We start from the raw sequence: 21,171 nt of genomic DNA, 5'->3' as shown, positions 1-21,171 counted from the left end.
TTTTTAAGCAAATCTTGAAGAGGTTGTGAGTTCAAGAAGGACAAAGCACCCCAACAACTTGTCTTCTTAAATGCCAGAAAACATAACAGAAGGAAATAAAAAGTATAAATAACTTTGACCTCCAAAGGAATATACTACAAACATCACAAAGAAGTCACAAGGAAAACATGTATGTGATTGTGATTATAGTGAGCTGCTAAGAAGTACTAATCTACCTACTATGACAAGGTAACATGCAGGATTGTGTGAAGCTGTACAGGCTGTAATCGATGCCATAGCCAGAAAAAGCCAAGAAAATTACAGATGCTACATTTAGACCTATTTATTTGATACAAATAGGATCTAAAAGGCCTCCCAGAGGTGATCTGGATGAAAAAGAAATAGTATTCAGGATAAAACTCTCAACTACTGATGCCACACTGAATTAAAATCATTATAATTCTTGCATCCTTTATAATCATCTTAACTCCATTCTTCTTTTGCTCATTGATAATTTTATGTACAAGGTGGTTTATATATTAAGCAACAAGTGCACCAAAAACATGAATATGAATCTTTCCTAATGAGGGACACTGAAAATTAAAGAAAGCAAAGCCAGGTGTGGTGGCATACATCTATAATCCCAGAATGTGGGAGCCTGAGGCAGGACAATTAGCTTAGGCTGCATAGAGGGACTGTATCTCAAAGGGGAGAAGGAGAAGTGAGAGGAAGGGTAGATTTAAAAAAAAATCAAGGAAGACAAATCACAAAGTAGTAGAAAAATTTCCGTCAAAAAAAGAATGTTATATAATTTCAATTAGCAGTGGCAAGAATTAGTGCTTTTCAGATATAGCAATTCCAGTTCCTTTTTTTAAAAGTATAGCATTAAAATGTAACATTCTGTTTTAGATATAAATACTACCACTGACTTGGGCTGAGACCTCATAAAAATAGTAGGGGATATTGGGTAAGATGTCACTTGCCTCATTTTACTATCTTAAAATGAATCATACTGGTTTGGGGGCATATACCCATAATCCCAACACTTGAGGCAGATAGACTGCTATGACTTTCTAGACCAGCATGGGTTATATAGCAAGTTCAGGCCAGCCTGGGCTATAGAGTGAAGTCCTGTCTCAGAAAACCAAGAAAAGATTTTTATTTATGTTTATGTTGAAGTGGCTGTTTTAAATAAAGAATGGACATGCTAGGTGTGGTGGTACAAGCCTGTAATTCAAGCAGCTCAGAAAGCTGAGGCAGGAGTACTACAGGTTCCAGGTTTGCCTGAGCTACATAGTTAGCTCAAGGCCAGCCTGACAATTAGCAAGATCCTATCTGAAGGAGAAGAAAGGAGAAAAAAAAAAAAGCCAAGTCAGTGGTAGCTCACTCCACTAGCAAGTAGAGGTTTAATCTCCACTACAGAAAAACAAAAGACTTTATTTAGTGAAAAGTCCATAGAGTTCATTATATATATCCACCTGTGAACATGAACGTCCTTGTTTCTATTCACAGGTTAAATTCAGGTTTGATGATAATAACTTACACACCTGGAGAGAAACAAAAAGTATACTATATATCTGAAGTGTACTTTATATAATCTGCTGAAATTTAAGTTACTGAGGTAGAAGCTGGCTATGTGTCTTTTATTATGACATAAAAAAATCCATCTAAGTTTAGCGATTGAAAAACATGCATTTTATCAGAAATTTTATAATAATTGTAATTTCTAAACCAAGCACTGCATGGAAATTCGCTCCTTGATATGTTTTTCACTTACAAAGATTTACTAATCGTGAAAGTGTCACAATGTAAGGCAGAGACAACAGTGTGGATGGTGTATCAAATAATTTGTACAATATACAGTATTAAGGTAAGTTTTCTGGTCTCTAAACAGTACTTTAAAATTCAGTGAGTCTCAGAAATAATTCTGACCAGTAAGTAAACATCAAAATTTTAATAAATAACATACATGAAAACCAGACATTTAAAAAGAACTGTATATACCCAACAAAACAATTTCTGTATCTAGTGAAGACTATGAGTGGATTTATCTTGGCAGTGTTCATTTTCCCACAATTTTTGAGTAGCTTTTACTCCATTCTTCTGACTATCCACCTTGTTGAAATCACAGGAGAGATGAAGCCAATACTGCTACAAGGTTGTGCCTTCCTGAAAGGCTTCTATCCACCTATCAATGAGAGATCACTGTTAAGATTGTGAAATTTAATCATCTGACACATGTGAACATGATACAGATAACTGCTGTGCTGTGGACTGGATTTACCCTAACAGTGTTTTTAAGGTCTTTCCTAGCCTAAGCTGGAGTTCTTACTATATGCAGGGAACTACCTTTATTTGGTAATTTGATTCAAAGTTTGGCCTGAAAATTATCTCTTACTTCTTTGCAGCATGAGGAAGGGACTATCTTCCTGTATAAAAGTCCTAGGGCCAGTGAGGTAGCTCAATGGATAAAGGTGTTTGCCACCAAGCCTGACAATCTTAGGTCAGTCCCTGGGACCCACATGATGGAAGGTGGGAACCGATTTTTGCAGGCTACTTGACTTTAGAAGTGGCTATGTCAGTAAAGGCCTCTATTACAACTCCTTTCCTCTCCTTTCCTGGTGTTCTGACTCAGTAATTTTTAGAAACTAGTTATGTGTCTGTTTCTCTCCCTAACTCTACCAACCAAAATCCCCTTGTATATTTCCTAATCCAGACTTGTTCCAAATTTTTCAATAAAGAGGAATTGGTCTGGCATTTAGTACATGTTAATATCAAAATTTTATATGCAATATAAACGCTTTTCAAAATTCCATAGAAGTCTTTACAAACTTCTTTGGTGTCAAAAGTTTTATCACACAGCTGCAATTACTCAGAAAATGACTGGGGGCAGCCTCTTTTGCTCTACTATACTGACTGCTTATGAACCTACCCTGTCCCCTTGTTACTGAAATACAAGTTCTACAGTAATATATTATGTAAAGAAAAGATTCAAGGGAACTATGAACATTTGAAATCACTAAAGTTAAGAGCAGCCAGTGCAGCCCATAACAGAGTAAGCTCAAATTTCAAGGACAGAATTTTCAAAACTTCAGATTTTTAGATGTAAATATCTTTACATCAAGGCTTTTCAGTCTCACAATTTTCCATTAAAATGAACACATTTTAACATTCAATCATATAAAAAAACACATGTTATATGGTATTAATCCAAAGAGAAACAAACATAGGTTAAACTGATTCAATTCTAACTTACATGTAAGCTGATTTCCTTTATCTGACTACATTTAATTTTCTCTTGACATTTTTATCTTGTTAACTTAGCAAAAACTCATGCACACTGAAACCCAATTTTATCAGTTTGAGGACAAATACAGATAAAAATTATGAGGAAAATGGTATTTGGCAGAATCTTAGAGTGATTGTTATTTTTGTCCAAATAATTTTTACAGAAAAGTAAAGTAACATAATTTTAAAATACTCTTCAGAGCCAGGCATGATGTTGTATGCCTGCAATTGGGAGGCAGAGGCACAAGAACTTAATTTGAGGCTGCCCTAAACTACATAGTGAGACCCTGTCTCAAGGAAGCAAAAATAATCCTTAATACCCAGAAGGAATTATTTAGACAGTTATACATTGCAGCATATCCTAAAACAGACAGGTAGGGTGAGCCTTACAACTGTACCTATGCAATTCTAGAACATTAATTCTAACTGCCTAAGAAGCTACCTGTCTTGCTTATACTCAAAGCACTCTCTTGTATTACAAACACTTTAAAGCCTGTTGAGAAAACACGAACACCTCTCACTGAAAGCAGCATTTTGTGAGCCAAAGTAAAAATCAAATGAAAATAAAGGCAAGTTTAATTGTCTTGTCCAGAAGGGACCTGGATGTCACAGAAGATACCTACCTTGATATTAAACAATTTCATACCACCTAAAGTTAAGATTCTTGCTGGGATTTTGAAGACTGCTTCAAAGGATATCTAAAGGATATCTCAAAGGATATCCATTTCCTTCTACGCAGTCACTGGGAACAGCCTGTGAGCCTCTTAATTCCCTTGACTTTTCCCACTAGCTAAGCTGTTGCTTCACCTCCTGCTGGTCCATAACACAACTGAATCACTGCACTGCCAATGTCTTGGACTGTTTCAGGGGACCCTCACTGAAGGAGAGGTCACATGCCTGAGCTTCCTTTCTTTCAGTGGTGGAGCACCATCCTGAGGTCATGTGAAGACAAAACATTTTGGACGTCACTACCTATTTTCTTTCATCCTCTATATCCTAAAATTCTCCCAGATACCCTTGTATTGTTTTATTTTAATTTAAAAATAATTATTTTTTATGTGTATGAGTATTTTGCCTGCATAAATATAAGTACACCCATGTTGTACAATGCCCACAGAGATCGAATCTCCTGGAACTAGAGTTATGGATGGTTGTCAGATGCCTTGTGGGTGCTGGAAACTGAACCCAGGTCCTTTACAAGAGTAGCCAGTGTGTTCTTAACCATTGAGCTGTCTCTCCAGCCCCCCTTGCATTGTTTAAAAACAATTCCAAGGCATTTGAATAAATTAAATCTTTCTTTTTTGCTTTAAAAAATTTTTGTTTTATCTGTATGAGTGTTTTATATGCATGTATATAAGTGCACCCATGAATGCTATGCCTGAGGAAGTCAGAAGAGGACGTTGGCTCCCCTGGAGCTAGAGTTACAGATAGTTGTTAGCCACCATGTGGGTGCTGGAACCAAACCTGAGGTTCTCTGCAAGGGCAGCCAATGCTTTTAACATCTGGGCCATCTCTCCAACAGAAGATTAAATCTTGGATCTGTGATTTAAATTCTGAGTTGTCCGGTTCTCCAGCATTCCTCTATGCTTTTAAAATTTAAAACAACAGCTTGAAATTTCATGTATGAAATACTTACTTCTGAGCTGAGTGGGCGTCATCTGCCTTGAATACATAAAATAACATGCTTTTGTGCAGTAACTGAAACACTCTTGACTCTGAATTCTCATCTTTGACTTGAGTGACAGTAAAACCTAGTAAAGGCTGACTCTCCAAAGCTGCCACATCCTAATTTAAAAATAAATAATGAAGATGCATTTTTAGATGGAGATAGTTCCCTTTGAAAAGCCTTGATCTACATAGCTCTATTTCACACACACACTCACACTCACACACACACACACACACATTGATGGTTCTAACAACTTATTTTTATTTATTCAGCAATGTGTCACCCACTCCCAACCTGCCAGTTTTCAATATGTAAATTTCACATTATTTTCAGATGATGATCTTGCTTTCATTGTATGGATGAAGGAAAAATAAAATTTAGGTTAAGCAGCTTACCCTACTCCTACTGAGGAACAGCATGGACTTTAGCTTGGACAGAGAGGGGCGGGGGGGGAGAGAGGTGTATTGATTGGTTGTGTGTGTGTGTGTGTGTGTACTGATTGGTTGTTAAAACAGGGTCTCACTCTATAGCCCAAGTTGTCTAGGAATTCAATAAACAGCCCAGGCTGCCCTGAAACTCAAAGTGATTCTCTGCCTGATTCCCTGGAGGTTGTTTTTTCCTCCCTTCCTTCTTTACTTCCCTCCCAGAATCATGTAGCTGAGGCTAGCCTTACACTCTTGTAGCTGAGGTTGGCCTCACACTCATGTAGCTGAGGCTGGCCTTGAACTCCTGGTCCTACTGCTTCTAATTTGAAATGCTAGGATTATAGGCATGTGCTACCATGCCCAGCTCCCCTAGAAGTTTTCATAGGCTGTTGGGACACTGATCAGATGGGATAAAAGGAAACTGTTTATAGCTCAACAAAGCTGATCTTATGTGTGCTCACCCCTCATTAGTACAAGCTGAAGATACCTTGAGAGACTGGGAGAAAGGAAAAGTAGTTCTGCCTTTTGTAAAGTAGACAGTAGCCACATGACACCAGAAAAACTTGCATTTTAAGACTGTGGGAAATTCCTAACACTTGAATAAGAGCTCTCTAGGAACAATACAAGAACACTGTTCACACTGTGCATGGTGGCTCACACTTGTAATCCCAGCACTTGGGAGCTGAGGCAGGAGGATCGCTGTGAGTTTGAAGTCAACTTATGCTGCATGGTGCGATCCTGGGCTACAGGGTGAGACCCTGTCTCAAAAACCAAAAAGCAAAAAACAACAACAACACCTCCCCATGTCAAAAACAAAGCAATAAGGGACTGTGAGTTTGGCTTAGCAGAGAACTTCCTAGCATGCCCTAGGTTCATCCTTAGCACTACAAAACACAAAACCCTTGAACAAAATCCCCCAATTAAAACTAGACCCAAAAATCGCTCTTAGAATTCACATCTTACCTCGCTTGCAGCATATGTATAGAGTATTTTATTTTTTATGACAAACCACAAGTGTTTCCACGGTTTTTTATTGCCCTTGGATCTGTACAAGTAACCACTCATAGTAGAATCTTCTGTGTTTGCTGATACCTAGATGAGGAAGTCCCATGCATAGTTTAATAGTTTTCAGACAAATTTTAAATAACAAAATAAAACAAAACAAAACAAAAAACAAAGTTATAATCACTGTGTTGAAATCAGTAACCACAGCAACAACAGAATGTTTTAGAATGACACTGAATATTTTCAGTCTGTTATTATACAATCTAAATGTTGCTATTAGCATAAGTATGAAAGCCAATTGTTCTTAACATGATTTTATTTATTATTTTATGTGTATAAGTGCTTTGCCTGCATGTATGTAAGTTCATCACATGCATGCAGTGCCTGCAGAGACCAGAAGAGGGTGTCAGATCCTCTGGAACTGAAGATATAGATAGGTGTAAGCTATCATGGGGGTGCTAGGGATCCAACCCAGGTCCTCCGCAAGAGCAGTGAGGGCTTCCAACGATGAGCCATCTCTCTAGCCCTCCAAACCTACTCTTTTAGAAGCAATTCTAACATCTTTCTGGTTTAACTGTTCTTATATGTGTTTGTGCTTGTGTGTATATGAGTTTGGCTATGCCTCCTGATTTGCTAAAAGAGAAATAACCCAAAGTCTACAAAATGTTTTTCTAAAGCCCCATTTGGGGACTATATATGTTATCTGTTGCTCTTCTTACCCCCAGGTGTAAGGAGACTATTACATAAACCTTTAACTTTGGGTCTGAAATAACTTTTTGGATTTATGTGTTTGTGCTTGTGTGTATATGAGTTTGGCTATGCCTCCTGATTTGCTAAAAGAGAAATAACCCAAAGTCTACAAAATGTTTTTCTAAAGCCCCATTTGGGGACTATATATGTTATCTGTTGCTCTTCTTACCCCCAGGTGTAAGGAGACTATTACATAAACCTTTAACTTTGGGTCTGAAATAACTTTTTGGATTTCTAAAAACCAACAAAATAGTAAATAGAAACACTTTTTTTTTTTTTTTTAAGACAGTGGCAATCCTCCTGGTGCTGTGATTACAGAGACATGTAATGCCTCGCCTGAAAATTCTACTACCAATGGAAGTGACTTAAAGTATCAGTCTTTGCTCCCCAAATTTTGGTCTAAACTCAGCTTACTTTTCCTTCATAAAAAGTTCAAATGGCCGGTTCAAATGCCTATTTACTTTTGCATAAAAAAATTAAATCTAGATGGGTATAGTGGCCCATGCCTTTAATCCCAGCACTCTGAAGGCAGAAGCAGCTTTGTGATATCAAGGTCAGCTTGGTCTACATAGTGAGTTTCAGGCCAGCTGGGACTACAGGGAGACTCTGTCTCAAAGAGACACAACATAAAAAAAAAGAGGGAGAGAGAGATGGGTCTTCCTCTGTTGCCCAGCCTGGCCTTGAACTACTAGGCTCCAGTGATCCATCCTACTGCCTCAGCTTGCTACAGACATGTGAGCCGTCATGTCTGGCAAGAAACTCAAAGTTATGATTATAAGTTTGGATTCAGAAATTGAGAAATGCAAGAAACAGTTTATAAGTAGTCTCTAAATTGGCCTAACCTGTTTTGTACGTAACTACCCAAACGGTGCAGATGAAATGACAAAAACAATACTATGAACTTTTCCCTTCTGGTAAAGAGCGCCTTCAAAATAAATTTTAAAGATTCATGTGTGTCTAGCTTGTCTTTACTTTCTATGATTGCTATAAACTGTTTCCCAATCCTTTCAGCAGCCAGTTTCTAAGTGACTCAGGCCTTCAGGGAGATGGAGCAGGATGACAAGGCAGTCGCCACATCAGTCACAGTATTGGAGGAGACAGAGTGGGCGTGGATTTGATTAAAACACCTTATATGCATGTATGAAATTCAATAAATTATTTTTTTAAAGTTAAAAAAAAGAGAGAAAAAAAACTCATAATAGTAATGGAGAATGGCATCTTCCTTTATAAAAGAGAAGCAGTGTATTTCAAGCATATGAATAATTCAGTTTCTTCAAGTCTAATGGAAATACTTACTTCTTTGAGAGCAGCTGGGATTTTTTTCTGTTTCCTCCCAGACGGGATACTATGTAAGACTGATGATAAGGCACTTGAAGGAGATTTGTGATTTCCGGGAGATCCAATCCTAGGTGACAGCTGATGATCTAAAACAGATCAGGAACTCATGGAGCCAATGGTAAGCATTCTGCATTGCAACTTAATTCAAATCAGTAAACAATGCCACACAAAACTTCTGTACTGACGGAGGAAAGAGGGTGGTATGAATGGTGGCAGAGAGGTGTGAGCTGGAGCATCTGTTTACAGAATAATGAACATTGGGGGGGTTGTGGTAGTGGTTCTAGAAGCCTGGAATGTGGTTTAGGCTCTTTAGGATGGGGAAGGATACGAAGAGACTGACTTTCCTTCCCTCTCTTTTAAAAAGACACTCTCACTCTGTAGCCCAGGCTGGCCTCATGGCAATCCTTCTGCCTCAACTTCCTGAGTACTAGGATTGCAGGTATGAGCCACCATGCTTAGCTCTAAATCATTTCCTCTGTTTCATAGTTTTGTTTTATGTGGTGGTGTTGAGGATCAAACTTAGGGATTTGGGCATGCCTGACAGGTACTTTACTACTAAGCCATGTCCTTACTACCAGACTGAATTTAGAAAAATAAGCCTGACAGTAGTCATGAAGAGGGATTTGCAGCAGGAAATTATTACAGTAAACTAAACATAATTAAGGTTGACATGGACAAATCAAAACAAGTGAAACTTTCTGAGATAAAATTGAGATTTACTGACCCAAAAAAGGTGAGTGATGATAGAATAGATTCAAAGATAAAGTTTGAATGTTTACAGTTCACACTAATGTGCCCAGATAACAAAGGTGGGAACAGAAAGTGGGAAAAGAATAGATAGATGGGTCCTAAAATAATACACAAATAACAAATTAGTGATCTATTAAAAACAAGGATACTGAAATAGCATGTCATCCAGTTTTATTTGCATAGATAATCCTACTTGCTAATAAGAAGCCAGTTTTCATGGCTACAAAGGACAATATTTTTAGAATTTAGATCCTACAGGTTTCAGAAATTTAAAGATTTCTTCCCAATATATAGACCCTAGCAGTCCACCTACCTTATTCACTTTGTCTGCAGGCAAATAATGCTTGCAATACTGAAGAGGCAGATATGAAATACCATCTTGTATGTTTAAAGAGCTGTACCTGCCAGGAGTGGTGAGAACACTTGGAAGGCTAAGACAGGATTAAGAGTTCCAGGCTAGCCTGGGTTACACAGGGAAATGCTGTCTGAAGAAAGCCAATCCAAAAGGTACACCTTTAAATGTACGGTAAAATCTCACTAAATTGATCATCCAAGGAACTCAAGGAATGAAGGTCACACCAACAAAGTGCCAGTGAGTATGGTTCCATGCAGAATTACCTTGCAGATAAAATATTTTGGGGGCTTGGAATGTAGTTCAGTGGTAGAGCACTTGTGTAAAGCTCTGGGTCTGGTCCCTAGTACCATCAATAAAAGGAAAACCTATTTCAAAAAACAAAAATTATTTGCAATGTGTACACTGCTGTGAGAAACTAGAAGTTTCAAAATGATTTGTAAAAGTTTCCTTCTAGCTGTTTTAAACACTTTGTATATTTCAACAATTAGTTTTCTTAGCAAAACCTTTTCACAAAGTAAAAGCAAATTTCAGTCCAATTTCTCTTGCAATTACCAGAGAACTTGAGTTAGGAAAGCACAACTTAAGAGACAAGCACAGCAGTCACTGCAATCATACCAATGGCAATTCTTTCAGAAGGCCCAAAACTTCTGGGGAGGAAGGGAACTTTTGGTTAAATGCTTGCTTTTATCTTACCTAATTTCTGTAGTTCTTGGAAGCAGTGCTCACATACTCTTGCCAGCTGCTTTTTCAGGTAATCTAGGCCGTACTTATTCGATGAACAGGCTTGGCACACGATCTGAAAACACATTGCAGTTATTTCATTTAGAAAAACTTCTGATTCCAAACCATAACAGGATACAGACCATTTTTCAAAACAGTTTGACAATCACTGAATCCAACCTCATGGAGTCTAGATATGTAGTGAGCTAACTCACAGGAGCACACTTGAAAAATAAAGAGGCCACAAGTAAGTACTGAGTGCTCACTTCCTAACAATGTACTTAACAGTTACTACCTGCAAGTCTTTAGAACAGTACTTAGTATGTAGTAAGTTCTGTCAGCTGTACTGACCATCAGCCTCATCAGAATCATCACTGCTACAGCAGTGACCACTTCTCTGCAACTCTACCAAGTTCTGGCTCTGTAGTAAATGCTTCTAGAATGGGTTCCTATGCACAGTTTACTAAAGAAATCATGAACTCTCATATTTGGATCCGAAATATCTTCTAAAGACTCACATATTAAAGTTACCCTACTTAGGCACTACTGAGAGGTGGTACAAGCCTTAAAGGTAGAGCCTAGGTGCAAGAAGTTAGGTCATCTGGTGGTACCCTCAAAGAGGACTTGAGGGTCATCCCCTCCTTTTTCATTCTCATCTTTTCTCTTAAGTTGATTTATTACTGGGAGTCGTGGTACATGTTTCTGATCCCAGCATGCAGGAAGATAAAGCAAAAGGATAGTGAGTTCAAGATCAGCTAGGGCTAGAGTACAGCAAGACCACGGCACAGAAAACAAAACAAAAGAGAGGAGAGCTAATTTATCTCAGCTATCTGTTATGGTAATGGAAAGCTGACAGAGCTTAAAAGTCACTGTGGATAATTTGAATATCGAAAGATCCTCCTACCAAGTACTTACTATCTACAGAAAGATGGTTTAAATAATTAGCTATAGAGTCTATATAACCATGGATTTGTTGCAGACTTTTTGGTTGAGGTTTTTGTTTGTTTGTTTCCAAGACAGGTATCACTGTGTAGTCCAAGCTGGCCTTGAACTCACCATGATTCTTCTGCCTCCTGAAGGGCTGGGATTATAGGCATGTGTCATCATGCCTGGCTTAGTTTTCATTTTTGAATGAAAGTTCACTATTACTGCCATAATAAAGTAATTGTGGGATGGAGGGTGTAGGAGGAAGATTCTCTAACAAGACTCCCTCACCCCTAAATACATAGACAAGACAACATCCATGTTTTTCACCTCTCCTGTTTTTTCCTGTTTTATTACAGTGGTTTCTGAATGGGAAATGCTTCCTCACTGTGCATAGCCTGGCAGCCGTAGAAATCACAATTGGGACAGGGGTTGTCCCCTGACCTTTCCGCAGGCCCGGCAGTGGTGTCTTCTCCAGGTCAGAGTAAATTCACTTGTACAGATCATACACATGGTGGCTCTTGTATCAGGAACCCAGATGGGAGCCTTTGATCCAAGGGGACTAACTTCCTCTTTATTTTCTGAGTCCGCCTGTGGAAGAATGACTGCTGATTACCTTGTTGCGTATTGCCTATGGCAGAGTCAAGCTTTTTAGTGGGTGGTAGGGTCTCACAGTACAGATGGAATCATTACGGAAGTGGAGGAAAAATGGGCTATTAAATGTTTTGCACTCTCAGGATCTTAAGATTAGATACATTCAAAAAATTCTGTTGTGAAATTAACTTTAAAAAATGCTATGGTACTAGGATGACAACTGATTAGTTTCTTCCTTTAACTATTTCATACTTCCTAAATTCCCTACAGTGAAAGGTGGGGCTAGATAGCTAGGTAGGACACATGCTTAGCATGATTAAGGCCCTAGGTTTGATCCCTAGCACCCCCCCCCACGTAAATAAAAATTCCCTACAATGAAGCTTATAACTACAAGTACGCACATCCTTCCTCCAGCTCATCTCTGAAACATAGGTTGCTTTTCTAAACTCCTGTGAATCAATTCCTTGCTGTTAAAAGAAAAAACTGAAATCAAGCACTGAAAAAGGAAAGAAGGAAAACACAATACCTCATCAAGACTCCTGCTAGGGCAGAAGGTAATTTTTTTCTTGGCATACTCTTCTATTGACCTGGATATGGCCTCCAGCCATTCATCCCTTTCTGTGGCAGAACTGTTGGGGGCAGAAGGCTCCATCAACCAGATGTCAGCTTAGACTCTTTGTCTTTTTCTTTTCTTCTTTTCCTTCTCCCATAGCAACCAATCCCACCAACCTCCAACACCGCCAGTCCAAAGTAGTGACTCTGAGGCATATATACCCATGGCATTTTAGCAAAACATGTCTTTTTGCTTTCTAAAAGTATTACTTTACATTAAACAGCTTCTGGAGTCTCCTAAACATCGAAGAATTTTTGCTAACTAGGGTATTTATTCCAACTATATTTATATAACCAAGGTGTTTCCAAATATATATCCTAGAATTTAAAAAAAAATAGAGTTATGTTTCAAGTACCACTTTATAATATAGAATCCTAAATACCTTTAGGGTATTAAATATTCCTACAAATGCCTAAAGTCAGGCATAGGTGGCATACAATCATAATCTCTGCATTTGGAAAAGCTGAGGCAGGAAGGTGGCAAGTTTGAAACCACCCTGGGGAAAATTCTGTCTCAAACACCAAAGTTTTAGAAAAGCCAGTGAGGTGAAGAAAACCCATTTTTATAGCCATAAACCAGATGCTAAAGGAGTAAATAAAGGAAATTACCCATGGAGGTTGTGAGGGCTCATCTACTATTTAGCCCACCAAGTTTTCTGTTCTTATCCCTTGCTCAACAGAAGCTGTATTTAACCTAACTCTAGCATGAATGGGGCCAAAGGGCATTCTTGTTCTGAATGCCAGTAACCATGTCTCTCCCCCAAAACTCTGTGGTTAACTCTCAGTCATCACTGATGTCAGGACAGTTATAAAGTCATTTAAAAATGTTTTGCATATTTAAAGCTTCCAGGCATATTTTGGGTAAATATAAATACATATGTAATTCTTTACATATGTAAAGACTGTAACAATAAGCATAAAACTCTATTCAGGGCTGGAGAGATGGCTAGCAATTAAGAGCATGTATGTACTGCTCTTCCAGAGGAGCCAAATTCAGTTCTCAGCACCCATATCAGGCAGCTCACAGATTCCTGTGACTCCAGCTCCATGGGGATCCAAAGCCTCTGACCTCCATGGGAATGTACAAAGATACACATACATAATCCAAAAGGAAATAAAATCCATAGTAATGGGAAAGGAAACATGTAAGAAAATATCTGTATATTTTGGAGAGGCATACTCAAGTATGTAAAATGACCTGGTAGGGGGAGGGTTTTTCCTTAAAAAAATTTTTTTATTCTATATATTTATGTGTATGAGTGTTTTGCCTGCCTGTATGCAAGTGCACCCGTGCATGCAATGCCTGAGGGGCCAGAAGAGGATGACAGGTTCCCTGGAACTAGAGTTACAGGTGGTTGTTAGCCACCACATGGATGCTGGGAACCAAAACTGGGTCTTCTATATCTAATGGTCTTAACCATTGAGCCATCTATCCAGTCCCAGGAATTCTTTTTAAAATACTTTAGAAAATTGTAAAACAAACTGGGAGTTGTGGTGTACACCTTTAATCCCAGTACTCAGGAGACAATGGCAGGTGGATCTCTGTGAGTTGGATGCCAATGCAGTCTCCAGGCCAGTCAGGGTTACATAGCGAGACCCTGCTCCCTGCCCCCTTCCCCCCCAAAAAGAGAGAAAAAAACCTGTAAGACAAGAAAATTGGTGATAATGCCCTGATGGTTTCTTCAGTTCATTCTATTATTCACTCTAATTTAAAGTATAAACGATTCCATCAGAAAGGAACAAAATAAAAAGAAACAAAATTCTGTTTTAAATTATGATCCATGAAGGCATAGGTTACTGCTGCTTTGTTTTGTTTTTGTTTTCCCTCTTGCAGGGCTGGGGCTCAAACCTAGGGCCTCAGGCATCCTAGGCAAGTCTTATACCAATGAACTGCTTCAGCCCCAGTTCCCTTGTTCTTGTATTTTGAAGAGCCCAGACAGGGTCACGAAGACGCTACCGAAGAGATGGTTCAATGGTTAAGAGCACTGGCTGCTCTTGAAAAGGACCCAGGCTCAGTTCCCAGCATCCACATGGTGGTTAACAACCATCTGTAACTCCAGTTCCAGGGGATCTGACGCCATCTTCTGGCCTCGGTGGGCACTGCATGCATGTAGTACAATTACATGCATGCAAAACACTCATAAAATAAACATTTTCAGTAATGTATTTCCCTGCTAAATATTATTTAGAATATTTACTCATATTGATATAAAAAGGTAGCTATGTGCTTACAAATAATATTTTAAAATATATTTCCCAAATTTTCATTATGTACAAAGAACAAAACAAGAGATAACCCTTTTCTCTCTAAACCAAACAAAATCTGTTACCTCTACTGTTCTAGCATTACTGCCAATGCTAGCTGCTAATTAAGTTATTACATGTCAGCCAATGACAGTAAATGCTTCCTAAACACTGTCATACTTCATCTTCAAAGCTGCCCCCTGGCATATACATTCAATCTACTGCCATACACTCCATTACCAGGCATCATCACCATTTGCAGAAAGGAAACTGGAATAGCAATGCCAGTTTACAGACTACAGGCTGCTAAGTAATGAGCTGATAAGAGACCGAATGTAGTGAAGGGTTGGGCCCTGCACCACCAGGTCACTACCATCTGGTTTGTGTTCTCTGAAGAACTATACAGTAAGAGCACACACTTGGGCTTCTAGGCAAACATTCATGAACTATTATTGGCTCTCCTTCTATCCCCCACTTTTTACTAGAAGTAACTGAAAGTAGAGAGGCAGATGGCTAATTTGAGAATTGCTGTTAGATTTTTCTGGAGCCCTGGGAGCATGTGGAATGTTATTTGACTGTGGAAATCATGTCACATATGCTGTTCTTTTGTTTAATCATTCCTGGCTCTCTCTTGTGTGGGGTTCTGCCAAGACAATGTTTACCAGCTCTTGATAACACATTTTTCACAGATCACACACATTTGCTTGCAACATCTAGTGGAAACATTTTAGTCCCCCTTTTGTAACACAATTAGCAGACGAATCCACGTCTTCCTTCAACTGAAAACCTCATATATATATATATGCAAAATACCATTTTCCCCTTGATTGGTATGAATTACTGAAAGAAAAGTCATCTAATTGAAGGGAATTCTGGTATATCAGATCTTGCCACACCACTATTTGGGCTGATTGTGGGATGCTACTCTGACACATGCCTGTGAACATTTACTGGGTGATTACTAAGGGTTAGGGACTAAGCTGAGAACCAGGCACACAAAATACACTTCAGTTACAAGGGTTCATACCTGATACAGCACATAACACATGTATTTAAGGAGGGAACTGTCTTGTTTAGGTAGCAGAGCAAGCTTGCAGAGGTGCTGACAGGAACTGTTACAGGAGTCACTAAGGAACTGCATGCAGTCTCTCTGTACCCTCATTCAGTCTCATGGTTTTGGTCATCCTCAAGATGATGACATCCATGTGTAAACTTCAGCCCAAGCTTCCTTCTGACACTGACCTACTCTGATGGCTCCATGTTGACTTTCCACATGTTCAACATGCATATCAACCCCTGACTTCTCCCCAAACTGCTCTCTGGGTGCGCCCTATCACACAGAATGGCATTAACACCCCATATACTGTATGGACTGTGGACACCTGATGAATAACCCTTTCTTTCACTCCCTGTGTTCAATTAATCACCTCCTCCCTGGGTATAGTCCACACAGGAGTAAGATTCTCTTAGCACATTATTCTCTGGTATAAACCATTAGGTGGCTTTCCAGAAATTATTATTCTAAAGATCAAAGCTCAGAAGGTGGTTCTGTATACTCTCGCCTGTCCTGCTAAGCTTCTCTTGGGTCACTCTCCTCATCACTTTCTAGCTCATGCCACATTGCCCCTTCAGTTCTTTGAATATGCATGTCCCTCAGGACCTTTGTAGTCATTGTTCCTATTGACCACAAGGCTCTTCCTTCCTTTTTGCCTAGTTATCAGTGCCTGCTTACCCTTCCTAAGTCAGTGTACACTGCAAGCCTTTAAGGACTATTTTTGTCCTTTCTCCCTTACCTCTACCTCCCTTAACAGCCTAATAAGAATTGGTACTTTTCCTGTATATTCCTTAATTACAATAATACTTAATCAGGTTAATAGCTGCCAGGTATATGTCTACCTTAATGAAATGTAAGTTTAGTGATGGAAAGGCACTTTGATGCCTAGCACAATGCCTGGACAAGGGTTATATTACTTTCTGAATAAAGAGAGGCATTCCAGGTAGAGCAACTAGGTAGGAAAGGCAGAAAGATGTGGAATAGGCTAGCATGCATGTGTTCATAGCTTGAAGCCAGGCAATGACTTCTCTCTAGCTATCAAAGTCCTAGATGGCAGCTTCTATTAAAGGAAGGCTGCTTAATTTACACTGAAATATGTTGGTTAGCACAGCCACCTTCATCTATTTCCTGAATAACTCACTGCAGCTTCAACATCAGCACTTACTGCTTTACTGCATAAGCTTGCACTCATACATTATGGAGATATACCATAAACCTCATGAACCAAGCTCTACTGCAGTGGTGTTTTTACCTCTCTTGACTTTCAGAGAAGTGAAGAGAAAAGGGTCTTATTCTGGATTAGACTTTGGCTGAAGATAATGCTGTGACTGGCTTGATTTTCTATCCAGACCACTTAAACTTTCCCTATACCAACAGTAAGTCTGCTTCTCATTCATGTATTCTCTGCAATAGCACGTATAATTGCCTTCCAGAACTTTTCCTTTCCATTCACAGCTTGGCCAACTGGCTCAAGAGGCCTAATTTTCAGCCTGTCTAGGCTTTTGACATGCCTTCCTGATTAATCTTGATCACTTCTAGCTTTTGATTTAAATCAAGAGATGCATAGCTCTTCCTTTTACTTGAACACTTACAAGCCAGTGTAGGGTTTTTAATTGGTTCGATTTTATTATTAAGAAAAAAGGGAGGATACGAGAAAGGGATAAATGAGAGGAAATAGCCAGTTTGAAGTCAGAAAAACAAATATTTACCAATTAAGTTCACTATTATACACTATATCATGCTCACAGTGCATGATACCTACCTCATAAGTTACAAACCTTAAATGATATATGAAATGTTTCTAGTAAGAGATAAAGTACTAATTGTTTTTAAACACATTGTATTCTACTATAAAAGTATTAGAAATACTGTAAAAAATCATCAGTATAGTACTTTTCAGCATTATTACTTTATCTAGAGGAACATTTTTATGATCTGTCATTTACTTGCATAGAATCAAGAGTACACTTTGAGAAATAAGTTTTGGGGGGGAGGACATGAAAAATCTATCAGTTAACATAAATATTGAAAAAAAAATTAGAGCTATCTGAGCCTACTATTCTGGCAAAATGTCATTTTAATGTGTGTGTGCACATAAACTTACCTGGCTGAGAGGATGAAAGAACGTTCCACACTTTCAATCTTTAATTCATTCTGATACGCCTCCTGGGTGGGTTTTCTGACCTGGAGGAAGTTACACCTATTTGAGCAAATATCCTGCTGGAAATAGTACCTGTAAGCAGTAGCTGGGGTCGCCCAGAGCCCCTGGCTACTGATGTCCAAACAGTTTCCTCACTCAACTTTACCTACTACCATTCTCTCTCATCTACTCTATGTTCCAGATGAATTTAAATACCCACATGCAGGCCCAATGGTCCCATCTCCCCACCTTAGCTCAAAACATTCACTCCACCCAGAATGCCTTTTCCCAACATCTCAGCATGCCGACTTTAATTTATACCTTGTTTCCTAGCTGTCTATCAAAAGCTGTATGACAATATTTCCACTATGTCCATCAAAAGATATGTGTTATTTGTTTTCTGAACTCTTAAAAACTATTTTTTGTTGTTGTTATCAGCTATAATCCTTACACTGGGGAGGCTAGACAGGAAAACCTTAAAATTAAGGCCAGCTTGGGCTATGCAATAAGGTTGTCTCAAAAAACCCCAAAACATTTGAATACAGTGATTCACACCAGTAATCTCAGCACTCAAAAAGCTAAGACAGGAGTATCACATTGACTGCCAGGTCAGCTTGGGATACAGGGGGAAACTGTCTCAAAAAAACAAAACAAACAACAACAACAACAAAAACACAAAAGCCAGGCATGGTTGCTCACATCTGTGATTCCACCACTTGTGAGATTGAGGAAGAAGAGATCATGAGCTCATGGTCAGCCTTGGCTACATAGTCCAGCCTGGGAAATGAAACAAAAACATAAACCCAAGACAAGCTTTATGAGATAACAGCTTTGACTTACCACAGCCTCCAGTGTAGCTCGAATTAAAGGCATGTTCCACCCACCTCCCATCTGTCTTTGGCTCTGAACACCAATTTTTTTTTTTTTTTAAAGACAGGGTCTCAAGTAGCTCAGGCTGGCCTTGAACTCACTATATGGTTGAAAAGGTATCTGAACTCCTCATCTTCTTGCTTCTACCTCCCAAGGGGTGTGACTGTAGGTATGTGCTACCACACTCATCTCTGAAATTTTTTAACTGTGCCTTTACAGTGATATAGATATTATGAGTAGTGTATATCTTTCCAAAGAATTAGTTAAGTCTTGGGGTGCCGGGAGGTTTGGGAAGAGGCAGAGAGAAAAAGAATCATCTTTCAATTCATCCTCATAATTTACTATTACTATTGTTCTCTATAGCAATTCTCAGCAACTGTTCCTTGAGTAAATCAATGCATGAACAAATGACATGAATAAACAAACATAAGCAGCAGCACCAGAAACAGAAGCATTAGTGATGTGAGGAAGGTTATCTTAGGGATTCTTCTCAGCATATATAAATATGCTGGGTTAAAAAAAATTCTAATAGGCACACTGACCTTCATTCCAGCCAACGAGAGCATGTTGTTCAGTTTGTACATCCCAGACTGCATGGGTGTTGTATACAGCAGGGCATCATTAAACTGAAAGTAGAAATATATCACATGACCACTTATAGAAACTAGTTTCGGCGACAAAGGTATCAATAAGAAGAAAAAAGGAAAAATATTACCTCTCCATTAGAAAATTTCTAAAGAAATGTGCTTCATTTCCAAGTCTTACTAGAGATTTAATGTTTTATGGATTCTAAGTCTCATTAAAGTATTATAATCTGGCTGAATAAATAGTTGATTAAAACAATTCTTCTAAATTTTAAAAGAAATAACTATATCCTAGAAGAAAAATTTCTGATCCATCATCATAACAGATCTCATTGTCTATGCTTGAATGTAAATAAACAATATGGCCAGTGTGCTGGATAGCTTTAGTGCCAACTTGACACACCTGGGTTGAGGGAGCCTCAACTGGGGAATTGCCTTCATCGGACTGGCCTGTGGCCATGTCTACGGGGCACCTTCTTGACCGTTAGTGATGTGGAAGGGCCCAGCCCACTGTGGATACTGCCACCCCTGGGCAGGTGGGCCTGTGTTGCATAAGAAAGGAGGCTGAGCAAGGACCAGGGGAGCAAGCCAGTAAGCAGTGTTCCTCCATGGTCTGTGCTCCAGCTCCTGCCTCTAGGTTCCTGCCCTGAGTTCCTACCTTGGGCTTCCTGACGAACTGTAACCTGGGAGATGTAAGCCAAATAAACCTTTTCCTCCCCAAGTTGGTTTTGGTCAGAGTGTTTTGTCACAGCATGAAGAAACAAACTAGGACAGAAATTGATACCGGAGAATGGGGTATTGCTGTGACAGACTTGACCCAGTTGTTCTGGGGAGGACTGTGGAAGTGTCTGGAACTTTGGGCTGGAAAAGCCATTGAGTGCTCAAGACTTTGTTGCTATGGAGCTTGGAACAGTTCTGCTGAAAAGAGTTGTAGGCAATGGAGGCCTGGCTTGTGAAGCTTCAAAGAGAAGTAGAGACTATCAGGGCTGTTAGTGTGATATTTTGAATTTGAGAATCTGTGGGTTCTAGTTGGCTGGGGCTGAAGAACCAGCTGGGATTACGAAGAGACCAGAACCTGAAGTAAAACTTTTGCTTTACTGGGACAATTGATACTGGTTAGCTGGGGCTGAAAAATCAGCTGTAAGTAACAAGAGACCTGCATCACTGTGGTGAAATCTTCTGGGAGGTATTTCCTCAGTTAGCACACGGAGGGGACCCAAGCCTCTATCTCAAGCTGGAAGCAGGACTTGGTAATGTGTAAGAGTCTCCTGCATGGTTCTGGTGTTGAAAGGGTAAAGGGGTCACAGAGAGCAGCTGAAGCTTGGCACTCTGAGAGGCCAGAAAAGGCCATAGTGAAAGTGCAGCTTCAGTTGCAGTGAAGACCCCAGGACTGAAGGGGTCATGGAGAGAATCTGAGGCTTTGCACCCCGAGAGGCAAGAAGAGGCCATTGGTAAAGGTGTAGCCTCAGTTTCAGTGGAGACCCCGGCTTTGTGGAGATGCCAGAACCATGGGACAACTACCCATGGACAGCAGTAGGTGTGGAATGGAACTGGCCTGGGTCTGCAAGATGAGCTGTATATGCTATGGACAGCAGAATCAAGAGAAGTGGAGCTGCCAGAACCCTTTGGAGTACAGAAGATTGTGAGTGAATCCCAGGTGTCCAGTCTTGAGCTACTTTGCTGGACTTTGGTTTTGCTTAGGTATGCCTAATTCTTCCCTTTGAAATAAGACTACTTGTTTTGGATTTTACAGAAGCCCACCCACAGTTAGGAACTAGAAGCTGTTATACTAAGTGAGTTAACACAATCTCAGAAAAAAAATCGACATATGTTCTCCCTCATATGTGGATCCTAGGATCAGACTTTGATA

The 21,171-nt window shown here is 39.4% G+C and overlaps 1 protein-coding gene across 2 annotated transcripts in view; it reads right to left on the bottom strand.

Moving 5' to 3' along the window:
* Nucleotides 1-1,299: 1,299 nt before the first annotated feature.
* Fgd6 (FYVE, RhoGEF and PH domain containing 6) overlaps nt 1,300-21,171 on the bottom strand; it is a 132,171-nt gene continuing 112,299 nt past the window's right edge. For both annotated transcript variants that reach the window (XM_029563092.1, XM_008832077.3), the window contains exons 13-21: nt 19,260-19,343; nt 17,812-17,891; nt 12,324-12,426; nt 11,648-11,794; nt 10,253-10,355; nt 8,413-8,540; nt 6,325-6,453; nt 4,904-5,052; nt 1,300-2,167 (exon numbers count right to left, since the gene is read on the bottom strand). In XM_029563092.1, the coding sequence (XP_029418952.1) occupies nt 2,131-2,167; nt 4,904-5,052; nt 6,325-6,453; nt 8,413-8,540; nt 10,253-10,355; nt 11,648-11,794; nt 12,324-12,426; nt 17,812-17,891; nt 19,260-19,343 (960 nt within the window). In that variant the 3' untranslated portion in view covers nt 1,300-2,130. The remainder of the gene's footprint in view (nt 2,168-4,903; nt 5,053-6,324; nt 6,454-8,412; nt 8,541-10,252; nt 10,356-11,647; nt 11,795-12,323; nt 12,427-17,811; nt 17,892-19,259; nt 19,344-21,171) is intronic.

Source organism: Nannospalax galili, unplaced genomic scaffold (assembly GCF_000622305.1).
Source record: "Nannospalax galili isolate Female #2095 unplaced genomic scaffold, S.galili_v1.0 scaffold734, whole genome shotgun sequence".
Taxonomy (NCBI): Eukaryota; Metazoa; Chordata; class Mammalia; order Rodentia; family Spalacidae; genus Nannospalax; species Nannospalax galili.
Note: the sequence above shows the minus strand (reverse complement) of the source record. Positions and strands in the feature narration are given on the sequence as shown.